At 46.0% G+C, this 24715-nt stretch overlaps 1 protein-coding gene across 3 annotated transcripts in view; it reads left to right on the top strand.

Annotated features, from left to right (window-relative positions):
- The window catches only part of LOC106588997 (CUB and sushi domain-containing protein 3), a 746396-nt gene that overhangs the window by 409834 nt on the left and 311847 nt on the right, over positions 1-24715 (top strand). For all 3 annotated transcript variants that reach the window (XM_045709277.1, XM_014178612.2, XM_014178611.2), the window contains one exon: positions 9761-9882. In XM_045709277.1, the coding sequence (XP_045565233.1) occupies positions 9761-9882 (122 nt within the window). The remainder of the gene's footprint in view (positions 1-9760; positions 9883-24715) is intronic.

Below are 24715 nucleotides of genomic sequence, written 5' to 3'. Positions count from 1 at the left end.
TCAACAGTGAAACGTGCAGCGAGTTTTATCAACAATGAAACGTGCAGGGAGTTTTATCAACAATGAAACGTGCAGGGAGTTTTATCAACAGTGAAACGTGCAGGGTGTTTTATCAACAATGAAACGTGCAGGGAGTTTTATCAACAGTGAAACGTGCAGGGAGTTTTATCAACAGTGAAACACGCAGGGAGTTTTATCAACAATGAAACGTTCAGGGTGTTTTATCAACAATGAAACGTGCAGGGTGTTTTATCAACATTGAAACGTGCAGGGCGTTTTATCAACAGTGAAAAGTGCAGGGAGTTTTATCAACAGTGAAACGTTCAGGGTGTTTTATCAACAATGAAACGTGCAGGGCGTTTTATCAACAGTGAAACACGCAGGGAGTTTTATCAACAATGAAACGTGCAGGGAGTTTTATCAACAGTGAAATGTGCAGCGAGTTTTATCAACAATGAAATGTGCAGGGCGTTTTATCAACAATGAAACGTGCAGGGAGTTTTATCAACATTGAAACGTGCAGGGCGTTTTATCAACAGTGAAAAGTGCAGGGAGTTTTATCAGCAGTGAAAAGTGCAGGGAGTTTTATCAGCAGTGAAAAGTGCAGGGCGTTTTATTAGCAGTGAAACACGCAGGGCGTTTTATCAACAGTGAAAAATGCAGGGAGTTTTATCAACAACAAACAGCTAAATATCTTGATGTCTTGAAGTGGCGGCTTATCTCCCTGGCTTGGTTGCCATCCCTCTCTGGGAGAGCTGAATTTGTGAAAAGTTCACAATTAAAAGAGATGATAACACAAAGTAGAGGATTTCTGATCTATTCATTAGCTTGGCAAAACAAAAAAATAGGAAAAACCCAATGACTTAAAGACATCCAAAGTCTGATTTTAGAGGCTTTATTTTGCCTCTCCCGACACATAGGATGCCAATATCCCTCAGTGAAAGATGAACCAGACAATGTAGCCCTACTCTGTCCCCTTCTGTTATTTGTGAAGGTAGTGGATAGAAAGTGACAGAATGTCATTGGCCGAGTAATGAATTGTTTGCTCACCGTCGTGTCCCTTAATCCATTAATTGTATAGATCATTTCTATTTGGCTGCTCAGCATGCTTGCTATAGGGTACGCTGTGCACACAGCAGAGCCGGCAAAGCCAAGGCTCTTCATTTAGTAAGCAGTAATTGAGCTGTCAGACGCGGAACACAGGCATGCCTAGATATACGTCACCTAGATAGAATACAGATTCTGTTTCTCTGAGCCCATGATGACACTGGCCGCCCCAAAACTCAACGGTCACAAATCCCATTTCAAATCAAATCAAATCATATTAGTCACATACACATATTCAGCAGATGTTATTGGTCACATACACATATTTAGCAGATGTTATTGGTCACATACACATATTTAGCAGATGTTATTGGTCACATACACATATTTAGCAGATGTTATTGGTCACATACACATATTTAGCAGATGTTATTGGTCACATACACATATTCAGCAGATGTTATTGGTCACATACACATATTTAGCAGATGTTATTGGTCACATACACATATTCAGCAGATGTTATTGGTCACATACACATATTTAGCAGATGTTATTGCGGGTGTAGTGAAATGCTTGTGTTCCTAGCTCCAACAGCACAATAGTATCTAACAATTCACAACAATACACAAATCTAAAGTCAAAGAATTGAGTTAAGAAATATATCAATTTTGGGACGAGCAATGTTGGCGTGGCATTGACTAAAATACAGTAGAATGGAATACAGTATATACATATGAAATGAGTAAAGCGGTATGTAAACATTATTAAAGTGAATAGTGTTTAATTATTAAAGTGAACAGTGATTCCATGTCTATGTACATAGGGCAGCAGCCTCTAAGGTGCAGGGTTGAGTAACCGGGTGGTAGCCGGCTAGTGATGGCTATTTAACAGTCTGATGGCCTTGAGAGATAAGCTGTTTTTCAGTCTCTTGGTCCCAGCTTTGATGCACCTGTACTGACCTCACCTTCTGAATGGTAGCAGGGTGAACAGGCCATGGCTGGGATGGTTGATGTCCTTATTTATCTTTTTGGCCTTCCTGTGACATTGGGTGCTGTATGTGTCCTGGAGGGCAGGCAGTGTGTCCCCGGTGATGCGTTGGGCAGACCGCACCACCCTCTGGAGAGCACTGTGTGTTGCTGGCGGTGCAGTTGCCGTACCAGGCAGTGATACAGCCCAATCGGATGCTCTCAATTGTGCATCTGTAAAAGTTTGTGAGGGTCTTAGGGGCCAAGCCAAATTTCTTCAGCCTCCTGAGGTTGAAGAGACGCTGTTGCACCTTCTTTACCACACTGTCTGTGTGGGTGGACAATTTCAGTTCATCCGTGATGTGTATGCCAAGGAATTTGAAGCTTTTCACCTTCTCCACTGCGGTCCCGTCGATGTGGATAGGGGGGTGCTCCATCTGCAGTTTCCTGAATTCCACAAACATCTACGTTGTTTTGTTTTGTTGACATTGAGTGAGAGGTTGTTTTCCTGGCAACACTCCACCAGGGCCCTCACAATCCCCATGTAGGCTTTCACGTTGGTAATCAGGCCTTCAACTGTTGTGTCGTCTGAAAACTTGATGACTGAGTTGGAGGTTTGCGTGACCACGTAGTCATGGGTGAAAAGGGAGTACAGGAGGGAGCTGAACACATACCCTTGTGAGGCCCCTGTGTTGAGAATCAGCGAAATGGAGGTATTGTTTCATACATTCAGCACCTGGGGGCGGCCTGTCAGGAAGTCCAGGACCCAGTTGTACCAGGCAGGGTTCAGACCCAGGGCCCCAAGCTTAATGATGAGCTTGGAGAGTACTATGGTGTTGAAGGTATAGCTATAGTCAATGAACAACATTCTTGTCCAGATGGGATAGGGCAGTGTGCAGAGCTATGGCGATTGCATCGTCTGTGGATCTATCGGGGCAGTAAGCAAATTGGAGTGGGTCTAGGGTGTCAGGTAAGGTAGAGGTGATATGATCCTTAACTAGCCTCTCAAAGCACTTCATGATGAAAGAAGTGAGTGCTACGGGGCGATAGTAATTTAGTTCAGTAACCGTTGCCTTCTTGGGTACAGGAACAATGGTGGACATCTTGAAGCAAGTGGGAACAACAGACTGGGATAAGGAGAGAATGAATATGTCCGTAAACACTCCAGCCAGCTGGTCTGCGCATGCTCTGAGGACGCGGCTAGGGATGCCGTCTGGGCCGGCAACCCTGCGAGGGTTAACACGGTTAAATGTCTTACTCACGTCTGCTACAGAGAACAAGTCCTTGGGAGCTGGCCATGTCGGTGGCACTGTGTTATCCTCAAAGCTGTCAAAGAAGGTGTTTGGAGCAAGACCTGTACACCCTGCCACATACATCTCGTGTCTGAGCCATTGAATTGCGACTCCACTTTGTCTCTGTACTGACGGTTTGCCTGTTTGATTGCCTTACAGAGGGAACAACTAAACTGTTTTCTATTCAACCATATTCCCAGTCACCTTGCAATGTTTAAATGTGGTGGTTCACGATTTCAGTTTTGCGTGAATGCTGCCATCTATCCACGGTTTCTGATTTGGGTAGGTTTTAATAGTCACAGTGGGAACAACATCCGCTATACACATCCTGATGTACTCAATCACTGTGTCAGTGTATACATCGATGTCATTCTCAGAGGCTACCCAGAACTTATCCCAGTCCGCGTGATCAAAACAATCTTGAACCATGTATTCCAATTCGTCAGACCAGCGTTGAATAGACCTTAGCACGGGTACTTCCTGTTTGAGTTTCTGCCTATAGGAAGGGATGAGCAAAATGGAGTCATGATCTGATTTGCCGAAGTGAGGGCGGGGGGCCTTGTTGGCATCCTGGAAGTTGGAGTAGCGGTGGTCGAGTGTTTTAGTGGCGTGAGTACTACAGTCAATGTGTTGATATAACTTCGTTAGCATTTTCCTCAAATTTGCTTTGTTAAAATCCCCAGCTACAATAAATGTGGCCTCAGAATACGTGGTTTCCAGTTTGCACAAAGTCCAGTGTAGTTCCTTGAGGGCCATTGTGGAATCGGCTTGAGGGGGAATATACATGGCTGTGACTATAACCAGAAATAATTATCTTGGGAGGTGGTACGGTCAGCATTTGATTGTGAGGTATTCTAGGTCGGATGAACAAAAGGACCTGAGTTTCTGTACGTTATCACAATCACACCATGAGTAGTTAATCATGAAACATACACCCCCGCCTTTCTTCTTTCTGGAGAGTTCTTTATTCCTGTCTGCACACTGTATTGAGAACCCAGCTGGCTGTTTGGATGGGGACAGTATATCCGGAAAGAGCAATGATTCAGTGAAACAGAGTATGTTACCGTCCCTGATGTCTCTCCGGAAGGAGATCCTCGCCCTGAGCTCGTCTACTTTATTGTCCGGAGACTGAACATTAGTGAGTAATATACTCAGAAGTGGTGGATGGTGTGCACGCCTCCTGAGTCGGACTAGGAGTCTACTCCAAATACCTCTTCTCCGCCGGCAGCCTCTGAGATAAGTTCAATTGCCCTGGAGGGTACAAACAAAGGATCGAATTCTGGAAAGTCGTATTCCTGGTTGTAATGCTGGCGAATTACCGTTGCTCTGATATCCAAAAGTTATTTCCGGCTGCATGTAATAACACAAATAACTTTCTGGGCTAATAATGTAGGAAATAACACAACAACAACAAAAAATACTGCAAATTGCTTTGGAGCTAGAAGCAGAGCTGCCATGTCTGTCGGCGCCATCTTGCTTCTCTATGTCCATATGTGGTTGTCATGGTGTAAATGTGGAAACAGACCAAGACACCCTAAAGCACATTGACAGATGGAGACAGGAGGGACTAGCTAGGGAGACTGACTTTGAGGAATTTTTAATACCACTCTTCACTCATCGCTTTAGTGATATTGCTCTTGTTGTGTTGACTACAGTAACAGTGAGAGAGCGAGAGAGGAAGAGAGGGAGGGAGTGAAAAAGAAAGTGAGTGAGAGAGAGTGAAAAAGAAAGTGAGTGTGAGAGAGAGAGAGAGAGAGAGAGAGAGAGAGATGGAGAGAGATGGGGAGTGAAAAAGAAAGTCAGTGAGAGAGAGAGAGAGACAGAGAGAGAGATGGAGAGAAACAAAATACACAGGGAACGAGGGCGGTAAAGGGTTCATGACCTTATTACTATGCTACTTAGACACTGTGCTAGAGTGAGACATACAGGCTTGGACGTGGGGGGGTGTGTGAGTGTCTAATCGGGTGTGTAAGCACCAAGTTACCAGACACTGTGTGAGGTCTCTGTCTACTATCAGGCCAGCTGCCTTCACCACTGGGTGCCAGGAGCACTGAGAACAAGACTCCCCGCGGTGGAGACATACACAGACACACAAACAGACACACATTTAAACAGAGACACACACAAGCATACCGTACACACACAGACTCTCTCTTTCTCTCTCTCTCTTTCTCTCTCTCTCAATTCAATTCTCTCTCTCGTTCTCTCTTGCTTTTGCTCTCTCTCGTTCTCTCTTTCTCTCTCTCTCTCTCTTTCTCTCTCAATTCAATTCTCTCTCTCGTTCTCCATTTCTCTCTCTCTCTCTCTCTCTCTTCTCTCTTTCTCTTGGTCTCTCTTTCTCTGTCTGTCTGTCTGTCTGTCTGTCCTCTCTCTCTGTCTCTCTTTCTCTTTCTCTTTCTCTTTCTTTCTCTTTCTGTCTGTCACACAAACAAACATATACTTACACACATCATGCAGTCCATACACACACAACGGCAGATTCTTTATGGAATATCTACATAGGTGTAGGAAATATCTAAGTGTGCCAAAACTTTTGAACGGTAGTGTACATAGAGAGAGACACACACATATAGCCTTCTACAGCACCATACTATCACAGAATAATGGCCCAGATTCTCTCCTCCCTCACTGAGCCTGGGGAGTCTGTCCCCTCTGTTTGTGTCACAGTCCCCCGATCCCCTGTCACACCTCCACCCACCTCTCCTCCTCTCCCTTTCTCTACAAAGTTTTCCAGCACTTTCTTTCTCACCATGGTACCCTGACCTTTAGATGGCCACTATATCACTGACTGGGTATCACCTGCGTGCCTGTTTGTTCCTGCGGCTAAAGGCTGCACAAACTAATTACGGAAGATGCCACTTGAAATCATGCAGAAAATTGCCTAGATCTATATATTCAGGACAGCCCAAGGGTACGCAGAGTTAATCACACATTTCTATTTAACCGTTCATTTGCGCTCTGTTTTGTCTATCTCTTTCTCTCATGATCTCTGTCTATCTTTCTCTCTTATTCTCTCTCTGTATCTCTCTCTATCTCACTCTCATTCTCTCTGTCTGTATCTCTCTCTCTCACTCTCATTCTCTCTGTCTGTATCTCTCTCTCTCATTCTCTCTGTCTGTACTCTCTCTCTCTCTCTGTCTATCTCTTTCTCTCATTATCTCTGTCTGTATCTCTCTCTCACTCTCTCTGTCTGTATCTCTCTATCTCTCTCTCTCATTCTCTCTGTCTGTATCTCTCTCTCTCTCTCACTGTTGCTTTCTGTTTCGATGAGGATCTGTTATTGCTCTCTGATAATGAGATTGTAATAGGAAGTGTGTTGCTTTTATTAAAAATAAAATACTAATTAGCAAAGTCGTATTGTGAAGAGGACATCTTATTTCCACAATGAGAATGCTCGTTGCTCTCAATGTTTCTTAATGGTATTCTCCCCATGTCAGCTAGCTCTCAGTGTTTCTTAATAATGGTATTCTCCCCATGTCAGCTAGCTCTCAGTGTTTCTTAATGGTATTCTCCCCATGTCAGCTAGCTGATGCTGATTAGACAGTTGATCGACTCCATGTCTATTATTTCCTGTACAGATCATTTGAAACGTTAGCGTCAGAATTCGAGAATTAAAGAGACCGTGCCATTTGTTTTATTGTAGCTTACCAGCTCAAGGATATTAGATAACCTCTAAAGTGGCAGTCATTCACATCTCTTATTATGAGCATGACTCTGACATGATAAATACCCAGGAATGACTTTATCAGCTGCCTGGCTCTCTGGCTCGTAGTACTACTAAAACACTTCCTCATCTCCCTCTGGATAACATAGAAATAAAGCAACAAATAATGTTAATAAAGCAGAGGGTGAACCGGATGGTTTTTACTTCCTGCTTTAATCCTATGGGTACACTCTAATTGGCTTCCAGTTAAATCAAATCAAATTGTATTTGTCACATGCGTCGAATACAACAGGTGTAAACCTTACAATGAAATGCTTACTTACAAACCAACAATGCAGTTTTAAGAAAATACCCCCAAAAAAGTAAGAGATAAGAATAACAAATAATTAAAGACCAGCAGTAAAATAACAATAGCGGGGCTATATACAGGGGGTGCCGGTACAGAGTCAATGTGCGGGGGCACCGGTGTCGAGGTAATTGAGGTAATATGTACATGTAGGTAGAGTTATTAAAGTGACTATGCATAGATAACAACAGAGAGTAGCAGCAGCGTAGAAGATGGGGGGGGGGGGCAATGCAAATAGTCTGGGTAGCCATTTGATTAGCTATTCAGGAGACTTATGGCTTCAGGGTAGAAGCTGTTTAGAAGCCTCTTGGACCTAGACTTGATGCTGCGGTACCACTTGCCGTGCGGTAGCAGAGAGAACAGTCTATGACTAGGGTGGCTGGAATCTTTGACAATTTTTAGGGCCTTCCTCCGCCAGACACCGGACACCGCCTGGTATAGAGGTCCTGGATGGCAGGAAGCTTGGCCCCGGGGATGTACTGGGCCGTACGCACTACCCTCTATAGTGCCTTGCGGTCGGAGGCCGAGCAGTTGCCATACCAACAGTGATGCAACCCGTCAGGATGCTCTCGATGGTGCAGCTGTAAAAACATTTTGAGCGTCAGTCCACCCATTATGGTATCAGTGAATGGAATGGTTAGGCCCGTCCTACTCACTCTAGTTCTGCGGTTGATACTGGAAGTGCTCTGTGTTTGGCCGTTGACGTCAAAAACTTGGAGTTCAGTGGAATCTGCAGTAGCAATGCTCACAAAGTACAACTACAAAACAAATACTTTGTTTACAAATTACTGCCCACACACAAAGGGAAAGTATCTACCAGTGAAGGGAGTCTACCTGGTGGTAGTAGTAGTAGTGGTATTTGACATTACCCAAAAGCCTTTTGTGACTGTATCTGACCACGATGAAAGCTATTGTGTACATTTACAAAAATAACCATCTGAAAGCCACGCCTGCGATCTGATAGGCAGCCACCTATCAAATGGTTTCAAACTGAACCCCTCCAATCACAAACAGGTTCCGGTTTCATGCTTTACACAGGTGTTCCTCGAATAAACTTTTTTTTCTGCTGGAAAGGTTCCGCTGGTGTGACAAGCAAATAGGATCTTCCTGGAACGTTTACTTGTCAAAGTGTAGGATGATAACAGAGTACGCATTCCTAATGGCTGTTCCAGTTCATTAGTGGGTTTTTCGTTTGCTTGAAGTTTAACTCGATGGGCTGTCGTAAAGTTAGTTATCTGAGCAGGAAGTGGTATTGCTAGTACATGACAACTGAAATCATAGCTTAAGGTTCATGGTGTGGTTTTCGAAAGTAGCACTCACGAGCCAAAACAGGACCCTGAAAATTGTTCACAATTGTGAACAATGACGTCCATTTCATATGATATATTACATCCTGCAAAATATTTTTTTTGGGGGGGGATGATATGTTACAAACTCCAATTGGTACAATATGAAATGTGAATTTGTAGGTGCTTAAGATCCCATTCAATTTCTTTAATCTTTTACTGCAGTGTTTCTTGGTCGTCTTTAACAAATCTACTTTGAAACAGAAGTATACACCTCACACATGGTTAATGGCCATAAGATCAGAAGACACCTGTACCATGTCACATATAGAGGTGAAATGTATTACATTTTGAGTTTGCATCCCAATATTACACTATATATTGTACATCACAGAATACTCAAATATAACAAAACTGTTTGACATAGAAACACTGGATTTTCTGAGGTAACAAAAAAAAAATAGTTGATTAAATATGAAATTATGATAAATATTTATAATATTCCTCCCATGGGGGCACTAGAGGGTAATTTGACTGCAGGAAACAAATCTGGTTCAGATAGCAGAAGGCAGAATATTTATAAGTATAATTCTTGGTAGTATTCTTAGGGCCATTCAGCCTGACTTTCTCTATGTTCTGCCGATATTTCATTAATACGAGCATTCAATGTGAGCCAAATCCGTAGACCTAAAGAGCTGTCTTACACACACACACACACACACACACACACACACACACACACACACACACACACACACACACACACACACACACACACACACACACACACACACACACACACACACACACACACACACACACACACACACACACACAGACACACACACCCTGTGGCATTTGGCAACATCTGTCTCTAATTAACCACAACTTTTCTGTTTGCCAGGTTGTTAAATGTCAAAATGTTAAATTAATAACCATTATTATTTATTTCTCTCTCCTTCTCTTCCTCTCTCGCCTTCTCTTTCTCTCTCTCCATCTCTTTCTCTCTCTCCTTCTCTTCCTCTCTCGCCTTCTCTTTCTCTCTCTCCATCTCTTTCTCTCTCTCCTTCTCTTTCTCTCTCTCCATCTCTTTCTCTCTCTCCTTCTCTTTCTCTCTCTCCTTTCTCTCTCTCCATCTCTTTTTCGTTTTGTTACAGTGAAAACATGCGGCTCTAATCTTCAAGGTCCTGCTGGTACATTCACTTCTCCCAACTTCCCCATCCAGTATGAGTCCAACGCTCAGTGTGTCTGGATTCTCACCGCCACCAACCCCAACAAGGTAGGCTGGACTAACCAACCCCCACAGAGAGAGAGAGAGAGAGATATGCTGTACTGTAATGTAATATTAATCCTACACAATAGTATTCATTTGTTATTATGCAGGCCAACCCTTGGGAAATGCCCTGTAGTCCTAACTCTATTCCATATATAGTGCACTGCTTTTGACCAGATCCCTCATCCAGTGATGATCCAGTACGGGGGGCAGGTGAAGAGGTGGGCTGCTACTGGATACATCCCCACAACCCACCTCTCCTCCTCCTCCTCCTCCCAGTCTCTGTTTTGTATTCCAGCCTCATTCCTCCCTACCCCACCCTCCCAGGGTTGCTTGCCTGCCTGCCGGCGTTGTCGTTGAGACTCAGCAAAATGTGTGTCAGCTCTCTGGCTCATGGACCCTTTACCTGCTCCTTCTGGCCTTCCATAAGATCAGCCTCTGCCCTCTCTCTCTCTCCTCTCTCTCTCCTCTGCCCTCTCTCTCTCTCCTCTCTCTCTCCTCTGCCCTCTCTCTCTCTCCTCTCTCTTTCCTCTGCCCTCTCTCTCTCTCCTCTCTCTCTCCTCTGCCCTCTCTCTCTCTCCTCTCTCTCCTCTGCCCTCTCTCTCTCTCCTCTCTCTTTCCTCTGCCCTCTCTCTCTCTCCTCTCTCTTTCCTCTGCCCTCTCTCTCTCTCCTCTCTCTCTCCTCTGCCCTCTCTCTCTCTCCTCTCTCTTTCCTCTGCCCTCTCTCTCTCCTCTCTCTTTCCTCTGCCCTCTCTCTCTCTCCTCTCTCTTTCCTCTGCCCTCTCTCTCTCTCCTCTCTCTCTCCTCTGCCCTCTCTCTCTCTCCTCTCTCTCTCCTCTGCCCTCTCTCTCTCTCCTCTCTTCTCTCTCTTTCCTCTGCCCTCTCTCTCTCTCCTCTCTCTTTCCTCTGCCCTCTCTCTCTCTCCTCTCTCTCTCCTCTGCCCTCTCTCTCTCTCCTCTCTCTCTCCTCTGCCCTCTCTCTCTCTCTCTCTCTCTCTCCTCTGCCCCTCTCTCTCTCTCCTCTCTCTCTCCTCTGCCCTCTCTCTCTCTCCTCTCTCTTTCCTCTGCCCTCTCTCTCTCTCCTCTCTCTCTCCTCTGCCCTCTCTCTCTCTCCTCTCTCTCTCCTCTGCCCTCTCTCTCTCTCCTCTCTCTCTCTCTCTCTCTCTCTCCTCTGCCCTCTCTCTCTCTCCTCTCTCTTTCCTCTGCCCTCTCTCTCTCTCCTCTCTCTTTCCTCTGCCCTCTCTCTCTCTCCCTCTCTCTCTCCTCTGCCCTCTCTCTCTCTCCTCTCTCTCTCCTCTGCCCTCTCTCTCTCTCCTCTCTCTTTCCTCTGCCCTCTCTCTCTCTCCTCTCTCTCTCCTCTGCCCCTCTCTCTCTCTCCTCTCTCTTTCCTCTGCCCTCTCTCTCTCTCCTCTCTCTTTCCTCTGCCCTCTCTCTCTCTCCTCTCTCTTTCCTCTGCCCTCTCTCTCTCTCCTCTCTCTCTCCTCTGCCCTCTCTCTCTCTCCTCTCTCTCTCCTCTGCCCTCTCTCTCTCTCCTCTCTCTTTCCTCTGCCCTCTCTCTCTCTCCTCTCTCTCTCCTCTGCCCTCTCTCTCTCTCCTCTCTCTTCCCTCTGCCCTCTCTCTCTCTCTCCTCTCTCTCTCCTCTGCCCTCTCTCTCTCTCCTCTCTCTTTCCTCTGCCCTCTCTCTCTCTCCTCTCTCTCTCCTCTGCCCTCTCTCTCTCTCCTCTCTCTTTCCTCTGCCCTCTCTCTCTCTCCTCTCTCTCTCCTCTGCCCTCTCTCTCTCTCCTCTCTCTCTCCTCTGCCCTCTCTCTCTCTCCTCTCTCTCTCCTCTGCCCTCTCTCTCTCTCCTCTCTCTTTCCTCTGCCCTCTCTCTCTCTCCTCTCTCTCTCCTCTGCCCTCTCTCTCTCTCCTCTCTCTCTCCTCTGCCCTCTCTCTCTCTCCTCTCTCTCTCCTCTGCCCTCTCTCTCTCTCCTCTCTCTCTCCTCTGCCCTCTCTCTCTCTCCTCTCTCTCTCCTCTGCCCTCTCTCTCTCCATCACCCCAGCCGTACAGTGCGTTCAAGGCTCCACATGCTGTTTTATGTGAGGCTGGATGATGGCATTTGCTGTAGTTAACTAGTTACTGTAGTTGTATTGTTGGGCAGTGTCTTTTTATTTGTGGGGTTCCTCCTTTAACGGCTGTACTTGAGTTTAATCCACAGCTTTGATATGTGCTCACTAGAACACTGCAGAGAGATTGTGTGTGTGTGTACTGTATGTGTGTGTCTTTTTGTGTGTGTCTTTTTTGTGTGTGTTTGTGCGTGCGAGTGTGTGTGTGTGTGTTTGTGTGCGTGGGTCTGTCTGTGCGAGTGTGTGTGTTTGTGTGTGTGGGTGTGTCTGTGCGAGTGTGTGTGTTTGTGTGCGTGGGTGTGTCTGTGCGAGTGTGTGTGTTTGTGTGCGTGGGTGTGTCTGTGCGAGTGTGTGTGTTTGTGTGCGTGGGTGTGTCTGTGCGGGTGTGTGTGTTTGTGTGCGTGGGTGTGTCTGTGCGAGTGTGTGTGTTTGTGTGCGTGGGAGTGTCTGTGCGAGTGTGTGTGTTTGTGTGCGTGGGTGTGTCTGTGCGAGTGTGTGTGTTTGTGTGCGTGGGTGTGTCTGTGCGAGTGTGTGTGTTTGTGTGCGTGGGTGTGTCTGTGCGAGTGTGTGTGTTTGTGTGCGTGGGTGTGTCTGTGCGAGTGTGTGTGTTTGTGTGCGTGGGTGTGTCTGTGCGAGTGTGTGTGTTTGTGTGCGTGGGTGTGTCTGTGCGAGTGTGTGTGTTTGTGTGCGTGGGTGTGTCTGTGCGAGTGTGTGTGTTTGTGTGCGTGGGTGTGTCTGTGCGAGTGTGTGTGTTTGTGTGCGTGGGTGTGTCTGTGCGAGTGTGTGTGTTTGTGTGCGTGGGTGTGTCTGTGCGAGTGTGTGTGTTTGTGTGCGTGGGTGTGTCTGTGCGAGTGTGTGTGTTTGTGTGCGTGGGTGTGTCTGTGCGAGTGTGTGTGTTTGTGTGCGTGGGTGTGTCTGTGCGAGTGTGTGTGTTTGTGTGCGTGGGTGTGTCTGTGCGAGTGTGTGTGTTTGTGTGCGTGGGTGTGTCTGTGCGAGTGTGTGTGTTTGTGTGCGTGGGTGTGTCTGTGCGAGTGTGTGTGTTTGTGTGCGTGGGTGTGTCTGTGCGAGTGTGTGTGTTTGTGTGCGTGGGTGTGTCTGTGCGAGTGTGTGTGTTTGTGTGCGTGGGTGTGTCTGTGCGAGTGTGTGTGTTTGTGTGCGTGGGTGTGTCTGTGCGAGTGTGTGTGTTTGTGTGCGTGGGTGTGTCTGTGCGAGTGTGTGTGTTTGTGTGCGTGGGTGTGTCTGTGCGAGTGTGTGTGTTTGTGTGCGTGGGTGTGTCTGTGCGAGTGTGTGTGTTTGTGTGCGTGGGTGTGTCTGTGCAAGTGTGTGTGTTTGTGTGCGTGGGTGTGTCTGTGCGAGTGTGTGTGTTTGTGTGCGTGGGTGTGTCTGTGCGAGTGTGTGTGTTTGTGTGCGTGGGTGTGTCTGTGCGAGTGTGTGTGTTTGTGTGCGTGGGTGTGTCTGTGCGAGTGTGTGTGTTTGTGTGCGTGGGAGTGTCTGTGCGAGTGTGTGTGTTTGTGTGCGTGGGTGTGTCTGTGCGAGTGTGTGTGTTTGTGTGCGTGGGTGTGTCTGTGCGAGTGTGTGTGTTTGTGTGCGTGGGTGTGGGTGTGTCTGTGCGAGTGTGTGTGTTTGTGTGCCTGGGTGTGTCTGTGCGAGTGTGTGTGTTTGTGTGCCTGGGTGTGTCTGTGCGAGTGTGTGTGTTTGTGTGCCTGGGTGTGTCTGTGCGAGTGTGTGTGTTCGTGTGCCTGGGTGTGTCTGTGCGAGTGTGTGTGTTTGTGTGCCTGGGTGTGTCTGTGCGAGTGTGTGTGTTTGTGTGCCTGGGTGTGTCTGTGCGAGTGTGTGTGTTTGTGTGCCTGGGTGTATCCTCCAGAAGGGTGGTGATTGGGGGTCGAGGGTTCTCCTGGTTTTATGGGATCCCATACTGTGGCTCTGCTGTCTATTACCTCTCAGAGGTGTGCTCAGGAAGGAGCGAGAGAGAAAGGGAGATGTGTGAAGGGACAGGGGGATATAGTCTGAAAGGGGGGAGGAAGGGAGGGAGAGAGAGGGGGAGAGAGAGATATTTGCACATCATTACAACACTGTATATGTACATAATATAACATTTGAAATGTCTTTATTCTTTTGGAACTTTTGTAAGTGTAATGTTTACTGTACATTTTTTATTGTTTATTTCAATTTTGTTTATTATCTTTTTCACTTGCTTTGGCAATGTAAACATACATTTTCCATGCCAATAAAGCCCTTCAATTGAAATTGAAAACAATTGAGAGAGACCCGTGTGGCTCCCGTGTGGCTCAGTTGGTAGAGCATGGTGTTTGCAACGCCAGGGTTGTGGGTTCGATTCCCACGGGGGACCAGTACCGAGAAAAAATGTTTGAAATGTATGCATTCACTACTGTAAGTTGCTCTGGATAAGAGCGTCTGCTAAATGACTAAAATGTTTAAAATGTTTAAAAAAAAGAGACAGAGAGAGAGAGAGAGAGCGAGAGAGAGACTGGGAGGCAGGAATGGGGAGAGTGAAAGAAGAAGAGAGACAGAGAGAAAGACAGAGAGAGACTTATAAGAGAGAAAAACTGATAGCAAGAGAGACTGAGTGAATGAGAGAGTGAGTGAATGAGAGAGTGAGGGAGGAAGAGAGAGGAGAGGAAGAGAGAGGAGAGGAAGAGAGATAGGACAGTCGAGGAAGGCTGTTGTAAAGGGAAATGATGGACCTACTGGGAGCTGTTAGTGATGAACACACACAGCAGCCCCACATGGCACCTGGATTGATTCAGCTCATAACCACATTTGTAATAAAAGAGGGTGGAAGAGCCCTGCGATCGCTGTCTCCAAAGACCCCGGGCAGCGGCATGCCTCGTAATTGATATGAGTAATTGACAATTATTTATCCACAGGCGATGACTGAAGGATTCAGGAACAAATTAAACATGTCATTACCCAGAGCAAATATCAAACAGCAGCGCCCGTACCCGGGCAGAATGAGGGCAATAAAGTTGAACTGCAGTCTTATGGCTAGCCAATGTTTTAGCGACATGTAGGCCTATGTATTCATTCACATTCTCTTTGTATGGTTGTTTGCAGTGGTGGGTTAGAACACATCCAAATATTCTGTATAAATGATTCAAAAAATATTTATGAATATCTGTATATTTTAGCTCAATTACTGTATATTCAGGTGCCATATACTGTATCACCACAGACCTGGGTAAGATTGTAAATTAAATCTTTCAAATACTTTGATTGTTTTCTTGAGTCTGAGGAAAGAGAGTGAGGGACTATTCCATTGGTTCCATTGTGGCAGGCAACCTCAAGCAAGCAGAGATACATTATTTTAAATATTTAAAATACCATTTGATTCCAGGCCTGATTGTTCCCTGACGTAGGGACAGTGTGTTCTCTACTGGGTCTTACTTTTAATATGAAGTTAGATACTCTCTCTGGACTCATGGTTTTGTCGAAGCTAAAACGTTTCTGTCCAGTCAAAGTAGGAGAACAAACCAATTTCTCCCTCCATTCAGTGTCATGTACTGACCTTCCCTGTCACCTGTCGCCTCTGTCGCCTGTCGCCTCTGTCGCCTCTGTCGCCTCTGTCGCCTGTCGCATCTGTCGCCTTTCGCCTCTGTCGCCTGTCGCCTGTCGCCTGTTGCCTCTGTCGCCTGTCGCCACTGTCGCCTGTCGCCTGTCGCCTGTCGCCTGTCGCCTCTGTCGCCTGTCGCCTCTGTCGCCTGTCGCCTGTCGCCCCGTTGCCCCGTCGCCCCGTCGCCCCGTCGCCTGTCGCCCCGTCGCCTGTCGCCTGTCGCCTGTCGCCTCTGTCGCCTGTCGCCTCTGTCGCCTCTGTCGCCTCTGTCGCCCCTGTCGCCTCTGTCGCCTGTCGCCTCTGTCGCCTGTCGCCTGTCACCTCTGTCGCCTGACGCCTCTGTTGCCTCTGTCGCCTGTCGCCTCTGTCGCCTATCGCCTCTGTCGCCTCTGTCGCCTATCGCCTCTGTCGCCTCTGTCGCCTCTGTCGCCTATCGCCTCTGTCGCCTCTGTCGCCTGTTGCCCCTGTCGCCCCTGTCGCCTCTGTCGCCTGTCGCATCTGTCGCCTTTCGCCTCTGTCGCCTGTCGCATCTGTCGCCTTTCGCCTCTGTCGCCTGTCGCCTCTGTCGCCTGTCGCCTCTGTCGCCTGTCGCCTCTGTCGCCTGTCGCCTCAGTCGCCTCTGTCGCCTGTCGCCTTTCGCCTCTGTCGCCTGTCGCCTGTCGCCTCTGTCGCCTTTCGCCTCTGTCGCCTGTCGCCTGTCACCTCTGTCGCCTGTCGCCTCTGTCGCCTGTCGCCTGTCGCCTCTGTCGCCTCTGTCGCCTCTGTCGCCTCTGTCGCCTGTCGCCTCTGTCGCCTGTCGCCCCGTCGCCCCGTCGCCCCGTCGCCCCGTCGCCTCTGTCGCCCCTGTCGCCTCTGTCGCCTCTGTCGCCTCTGTCGCCTGTCGCCTCTGTCGCCTCTATCGCCTGTCGCCTGTCGCCTCTGTGGCCTCTGTCGCCTGTCGCCTGTCGCCTCTGTCGCCTCTGTCGCCTGTCGCCTCTGTTGCCTCTGTCGCCTGTCGCCTGTCGCCTCTGTTGCCTGTCGCCTGTCGCCTCTGTTGCCTGTCGCCTGTCGCCTCTGTTGCCTGTCGCCTGTCGCCTCTGTTGCCTGTCGCCTGTCGCCTGTCACCTCTGTCGCCTGTCGCCTGTCGCCTCTGTTGCCTCTGTCGCCTGTCGCCTCTGTCGCCTGTCGCCTGTCGCCTCTGTTGCCTCTGTCGCCTGTCGCCTCTGTCGCCTGTCGCCTGTCGCCTGTCGCCTCTGTCACCTGTCGCCTCTGTTGCCTCTGTCGCCTGTCGCCTCTGTCGCCTGTCGCCTCTGTCGCCTCTGTCGCCTCTGTCGCCTATCGCCTCTGTCGCCTCTGTTGCCTGTTGCCCCTGTCGCTCGTCCATAAATACGTTTTTATACCCAACTGGAGTGCAGCAGAACTCATTGAAACTGTAGTCTAGTCTACATGGACAGACCCAAGGCCCCCATTTTAATACTCTTAAATAATTTTTTATTTCCCTGAGATAATCACTGATCTGTAAGTGGCTGGATAGGTGAAATCAAGGATTTCCCTGCATTGATGTCAACAATCATGTCACGTCAGATCTGTGATCACCTCAAGGAAGGAAGGAATAAAGGAAGGAAGGAATAAAGGAAGGAAGGAACCCACTGGGCACACCATGCCATTTTAACGTGAACATTTTCAGTGATATTTAATTATACAGAGTCCATGATAACTTGGCTATATAGATATGGTACCAGTACAGAGTCCATGATAACTTGGCTATATAGACATGGTACCAGTACAGAGTCCATGATAACTTGGCTATATAGACGTGGTACCAGTACAGAGTCCCTGATAACTTGGCTATATAGATGGGGTACCAGTACAGTGTCCATGATAACTTGGCTATATAGACTTGGTACCAGTACAGAGTCCATGATAACTTGGCTATATAGACGTGGTACCAGTACAGAGTCCATGATAACTTGGCTATATAGACATGGTACCAGTACAGAGTCCATGATAACTTCGCTATATAGACATGGTACCAGTACAGAGTCCATGATAACTTGGCTATATAGACGTGGTACCAGTACAGAGTCCATGATAACTTGGCTATATAGACATGGTACCAGTACAGAGTCCATGATAACTTGGCTATATAGACTTGGTACCAGTACAGAGTCCATGATAACTTGGCTATATAGACATGGTACCAGTACAGAGTCCATGATAACTTGGCTATATAGACATGGTACCAGTACAGAGTCCATTATAACTTGGCTATATAGACGGGGTACCAGTACAGAGTCCATGATAACTTGGCTATATAGACATGGTACCAGTACAGAGTCCATGATAACTTGGCTATATAGACGGGGTACCAGTACAGAGTCCATGATCACTTGGCTATATAGACGGGGTACCAGTACAGAGTCCATTATAACTTGGCTATATAGACGTGGTACCAGTACAGAGTCCATGATAACTTGGCTATATAGACGGGGTACCAGTACAGAGTCCATGATAACTTGGCTATATAGACGTGGTACCAGTACAGAGTCCATTATAACTTGGCTATATAGACGGGGTACCAGTACAGAGTCCATGATAACTTGGCTATATAGATGGGGTACCAGTACAGTGTCCATGATAACTTGGCTATATAGACGTGGTACCAGTACAGAGTCCATGATAACTTGGCTATATAGACGTGGTACCAGTACAGAGTCCCTGATAACTTGGCTATATAGATGCGGTACCAGTACAGTGTCCATGATAACTTGGCTATATAGACTTGGTACCAGTACAGAGTCCATGATAACTTGGCTATATAGACGTGGTACCAGTACAGAGTCCATGATAACTTGGCTATATAGACGTGGTACCAGTACAGAGTCCATGATAACTTGGCTATATAGACATGGTACCAGTACAGAGTCCATGATAACTTGGCTATATAGACATGGTACCAGTACAGAGTCCATGATAACTTCGCTATATAGACATGGTACCAGTACAGAGTCCATGATAACTTGGCTATATAGACTTGGTACCAGTACAGAGTCCATGATAACTTGGCTATATAGACGGGGTACCAGTACAGAGTCCATGATAACTTGGCTATATAGACTTGGTACCAGTACAGAGTCCATGATAACTTGGCTATATAGACATGGTACCAGTACAGAGTCCATGATAACTTGGCTATATAGACATGGTACCAGTACAGAGTCCATTATAACTTGGCTATATAGACGGGGTACCAGTACAGAGTCCATGATAACTTGGCTATATAGACATGGTACCAGTACAGAGTCCATGATAACTTGGCTATATAGACGGGGTACCAGTACAGAGTCCATGATAACTTGGCTATATAGACGGGGTACCAGTACAGAGTCCATTATAACTTGGCTATATAGACATGGTACCAGTACAGAGTCCATGATAACTTGGCTATATAGACGGGGTACCAGTACAGAGTCCATGATAACTTCGCTATATAGACGTGGTACCAGTACAGAGTCCATTATAACTTGGCTATATAGACGGGGTACCAGAACAGAGTCCATGATAACTTGGCTATATAGATGGGGTACCAGTACAGAGTCCATGATAACTTGGCTATATAGACGTGGTACCAGTACAGTGTCCATGATAACTTGGCTATATAGACGTGGTACCAGTACAGAGTCCATGATAACTTGGCTATATAGACTTGGTACCAGTACAGAGTCCATGATAACTTGGCTATATAGACTTGGTACCAGTACAGAGTCCATGATAACTTGGCTATATAGACGGGGTACCAGTACAATGTCCATGATAACTTGGCTACGAGGTAACTGACTAGGCAACAGAATACATTATTAACAGTAGCAGCAGTATACTGTAGGTAGGGGTAAAGTGACTAGGAAACAGGATACATCATTAATAGTAGCAGCAGTATACTGTAGGTAGGGGTAAAGTGACTAGGAAACAGGATACATAATTAATAGTAGCAGCAGTATACTGTAGGTAGGGGTAAAGTGACTAGGAAACAGGATACATAATTAATAGTAGCAGCAGTATACTGTAGGTAGGGGTAAAGTGACTAGGAAACAGGATACATAATTAATAGTAGCAGCAGTATACTGTAGGTAGGGGTAAAGTGACTAGGAAACAGGATACATAATTAATAGTAGCAGCAGTATACTGTAGGTAGGGGTAAAGTGACTAGGAAACAGGATACATAATTAATAGTAGCAGCAGTATACTGTAGGTAGGGGTAAAGTGACTAGGAAACAGGATACATCATTAATAGTAGCAGCAGTATACTGTAGGTAGGGGTAAAGTGACTAGGAAACAGGATACGTCATTAACAGTAGCTGCAGCGTATGTGATGAGTCAAAAGAGTTAGTTTAAAAAGTGTCAATGCAGATAGTCAAGGTTGCTATTTGATTAACTATTTAGCAGTTTTATGGCTTGGGGGTAGAAGGTTTGTTCCAAACGTGGTGCATTGTTACCTCTAGCAGTGCGCTAGCAGAGAGAACAGTCGATGGCTTTGGTGGCTAGAGTCTTTGATCATTTTTATGGCCTTCCTCTGACACAGACTGATATAGAGGTCCTGGGTGGCAGGGAGCTTGGCCCCAGTGATGTACTGGGCCGTACGCACTACCCTCTGTAGCGCCTTGAGGTCGGATGCCAAACAGTTACCATACCAAGCGGTGATGCAGCCAGTCAAGATGCTCTCAATTAAACTTTTTGAGGATCTGCCCAATCTTTTCAGCCTCCTGAGGTGGAAGAGGCATTGCCGTGCCTTCTTCATGACTGTGTTGGTGTGCTTTGAACATGTTAATTCCTTAGTGATCTGGACACCGAGGAGCTTGAATCGCTCAACCCGCTCCACTACAGCTCTGTCAATGTGGATGGGGGTGTGCTCCACGATGATCTCCTTTGTCTTGCTGAAGTTGAGGGACATGTTGTTGTCCTGGCATAACACGTTTGCAAACCCTGCCATATCCGACGAGTGTCAGAGACGGCCTAGTAAGATTCGATCTTAGTCCTGTATTGCTGCTTTGCCTGTTTGATGACTTACTGGAGGGCGTAGCAGGATTTAGTGTCCCGCTCCTTGAAAATGGCAGCTCTAGCCTTTAGCTCAGTGCGGATGTTGCCTGTAGTCCATGGCTTCTGGTTGGGATATGTACGTACAGTCACTGTGGGGATGTCATCATCGAGGCACTTATTAATGAAGCCGGTGACTGATGTGGTAAATTGCTTAATGTTATCGGATAAATCCTGGAACATTCCAGTCTGTGCTAGTGAAACATTGAGCGCATCACCTCGTTTCGTTTTTTCATGTAAGTAGGAATCAGGAGGCTAGATTTATGGTCAAATGTGCCAATGGGAGGGCGAGGGAAAGCCTTGTAGGCATTTATGTGTGTGGAGTGATACACTGTTATTTGTTTGATTTAAAGGTGATTTTTTTTGTTGCCCATAGTTGCTCAGTTGACATGCTGGTAAAAATGAGGTAAAACTAATTTCAGTTTCCCTACACTAAAATCAGCAGAAAATGGTTTTCTTATGGCCCGATACAGCTCAATGAGTGCGGTCTTAGTGCCAGCATCGTTTTGTGGTGATAAATAAACAGCTATGAAAAATATAGACGAAAACTCTATTTGTAAATAGTATGGTCTGCAGCTTATCATGATGTATTCTAACTCAGAACTTCCTTAACATTAGAGATTACGCACCAGCTGTTGTTAAAGAGACACACCCCTCCCCCCTTAATCTTACCCGAGGCTGCAGACCATTATTGACAATGCATGGAAAAGCCAGCGATAAGTATCGTCTGCCTCTGCACCATCTCTTCCTCTTCCTAGTCCGGGGGTTAAGGCATGGTCCAGAGTAAGCAGAACATCCAGAGGAGAAATTGTCATTCAAATCGAGGTTAGTGATTGCTGTTATGATCTCCAGAAGCTGTTTTCGTTCATAGGATATTATGGCGGAGACATTATATACCAAAAAAGCTCAGATCAGCTTAAAAAAAACACACAAAATAGCAGTTGGTCAGGAGTCCATAAAACGGCTGCTATCCATCCATTGCAGCTCCCTCTCAACCAGTAACAAATATCAAATATCAAAGCTAAGTAGGGCTTGGTTAAAATCCTGTATGGGAGACCAAAGTTCAACTGTAGATGTAGATAGATCAACTTTCCAGTAGGAGGTGCTGCCCAGCCAACTATTTTTTCATCTGATAGTGGACATAACGTTGAAGATCAGACTTTGTTTCAAAGGTACAAATTCAACATATTTTATACAAAATTAGTTGAAAATTCGTTAGAATGATGACATAAACCTGTGGTTGAAATTCCAACCTCAAAACAACAGTCCAAATACATGAGTATTTTCCATGTAGATTCCACGTCACAATACGTTGACAAATTATATTGAAATAATGTTGATTGGGGCCTCCCGAGTGGCGCAGCAATCTAAGGCACTGCATCGCAGTTCTAGAGGAGTCACTACAGACCAGGGTTCGATCCCGGTCTGTATCACAACCGGCCATGATCGGGAGCCCATAGGGCGGCACACAATTGGCACAGCATCGTCCGGGTTAGGGCAGGGTTTGGCCAGGGGGGCGCTTTATTTGGCTCATGATGCTCTAGCGACTCCTTGTGGCGAGCCGGGCGCCTGCAGGCTGACCTCGGTTGTCAGTTGAACGGTGTTTCCTCCGACACGTTGGTGCGGCTGGCTTCCGGGTTAAGTGGACGGTTTTTAAGACGCGAGGTTTGGCGGGTCATGTTTCATAGGACACATGACTCAACCTTCGCCTCCCAAGCCCGTTGGGGAGTTGCAGCGATGAGACAAGATCGAAATTGGGGAGAAAAAGGAGGTAAAATACCCCAAAATTGTAAATAAATAATAACAAATAAATAACATTGATTCAACCAGTTTGTGCCAAGTGGGAAGAAAGGGATGAATTTAGAAATATTCAAACTAGGCCCTTGTCACAACCCTGCAACGGCCAGCCCACAAGCACTCCGTCTTATTAGATGAGAGTACCAATGCACTGGCCTGACTATTACAGGATCCCTGGCCAGGGCCAGTAACATAAAACAGGAGCCTTAAAGAGCCTTAAAGTTTAGTCCTGGCAGTTAGTTTCTTACCCTAAAGTTACATTTTGAGACACTCCTGAATGTTCAGAAGCCTGTTATGAAATTGTTTGGACATATTCCCATGCCAATGATGGATGGAAGGGAGCATGCAAGCCTTGTGGCGCCATAGAGATGTTGTCTTCCTTCCCTCCATTTTGCCAGTTTTTTGGGGGGTTGGCATTTTACCATTTTGAAAGGTCTGGGACAGAGCCGGAAAAACTGTGGAGAAGTCGTTTTTGTTTCTGCACGGCCTCGGTTTTTGGCATGTTGTTTTCAATAAATCAAGAGTATTTTTTCATTTAGTGTTCTGAAAGAGTTTAGATATTTTTGGACAAATGACCCTCAAGATTTAATTTGACGTAAACAACATCTGGCAGTAAATGTTGACTTTTATATATATATATATATATATATATATATATATACGAATAATTAGTAACACAAGATGCTTCATCTATCAAGTCTGTTTTAGCATCAGAAACTCCTTTAAGTTGATCTGACTGAAAAGGAGACAGTTATAGCTTTGCTTCTAGCTACCTGTCACGTCCTGGCCAGTATAAGGTTAATTGTTTTTGTAGTTTGGTCAGGACGTGGCAGAGGGTATTTGTTTTATGTGGTTCGGGGTGGTGTGTTTGTGTAAAGGGTGTTTGATTTAGTATTTCCGGGTTTTTGGTTGATGGTCTATGTGTTTGTATTCTATGGTTAGTCTGGTGTGTGTGTTTCAATGTTTGGTTAATTGGGGTTGGGACTCTCAGTTGAAGGCAGGTGTTGTCTATCTGCCTTTGATTGAGAGTCCCATATATTAGGGTGTGTTTGTGTGTGTGATTTGTGGGTGATTGTTCTGTGTTGAGCCTATGCTTTGCAGACTGTCAGTTTATCGTTCGTTTTCTTGTTTGTTGTTTTTGTATTCGTGTTGATTTAATTAAATGTTCAAAATGAACAACTGCACACCTGCTGCGTATTGGTCTACCTTTTCTGATGACGATTTCGCATTATCGTCAGAAGACGAAGATACTTGTGACTACCTTTTTTCAATTTGTGCCGTAGATCTCGTGGAGGATCTTTAAAAACGAGTTATGACAACATGAAAACACATCACACAACCACTACAATCTCTTAAAACTATAAGGGTTGATTTCCTGGACCAAGAAGCACTTCCAAGGAAATTCTCCATTGAACCTGCTTTTTTAGTCCACCATTAGGCTTACTCTGGGTCCGGGAAACCAAATTCTATCTCCAGTACTTGGTAATAGAAGTTAACCAATACACAGCATTTTTTTTTACAAACCTTGTTGCCTTTTGCTCCTTAAAACAAATAACTTAGTCTGGTATATTATAGAGTAAATTTTGGCGAAAACCATCTGGTATTCTTAATTATAGAAATTCTTTCCCCAAAACGTGTAATGAGCTTAAAATCACTTCCCTGAAAAAAACTTGATGTAAAAGTGAAATGATTTCTTTTCGAAATGTTGCAGCAGCGTCTCAGTGGCTAGATCACAATGCCCTCTTCCTTGAGGTAAGAAATTGGTAATGGCTGTTTACAGCACGGAACAATATTGCATCATTTATTTTTGTCAGACACTATTTTAGAGCACCAATTTATTTATATTGCGTTCTCTGTTTTAACCTTGGTGGGAGAGAATTGCAGGGTGTTGTGCCTTAATTCAATTTTCAGACATTAGTCCACCTACCTCTCTCTCTCTCTGCGGCAGCACTCTCGTGATGTTTTAAACGGCCGCCCTGGTTATGCCAGTTTAGAGCCACATACAACGTCATTGCTGCTGCAAGGCCTTTCCTTTGCAGATGGCTGGGGAAAATAAAAAACAGTTCAAATCAGGGAGTGTTTGAGACCAGCCTGATCTCAATGGTCCTACTTAACTTTTACGCCATAGCGTAAACACCACGTTACACTATGTGAGACGTCATACAGAGACAATATACAGTTAATAGAATGTTCATTTTATTGCCTATCATGCAGAACAAACCATGATACAATGTACATCGTATTGCCTGTTAGGTGTATTCAAACAGTCAAATTGCCACCATCACTACACTGGAAGTTA

Source organism: Salmo salar, chromosome ssa27 (genome assembly GCF_905237065.1).
Source record: "Salmo salar chromosome ssa27, Ssal_v3.1, whole genome shotgun sequence".
Classification (NCBI taxonomy): domain Eukaryota; kingdom Metazoa; phylum Chordata; class Actinopteri; order Salmoniformes; family Salmonidae; genus Salmo; species Salmo salar.
Note: the sequence above shows the minus strand (reverse complement) of the source record. Positions and strands in the feature narration are given on the sequence as shown.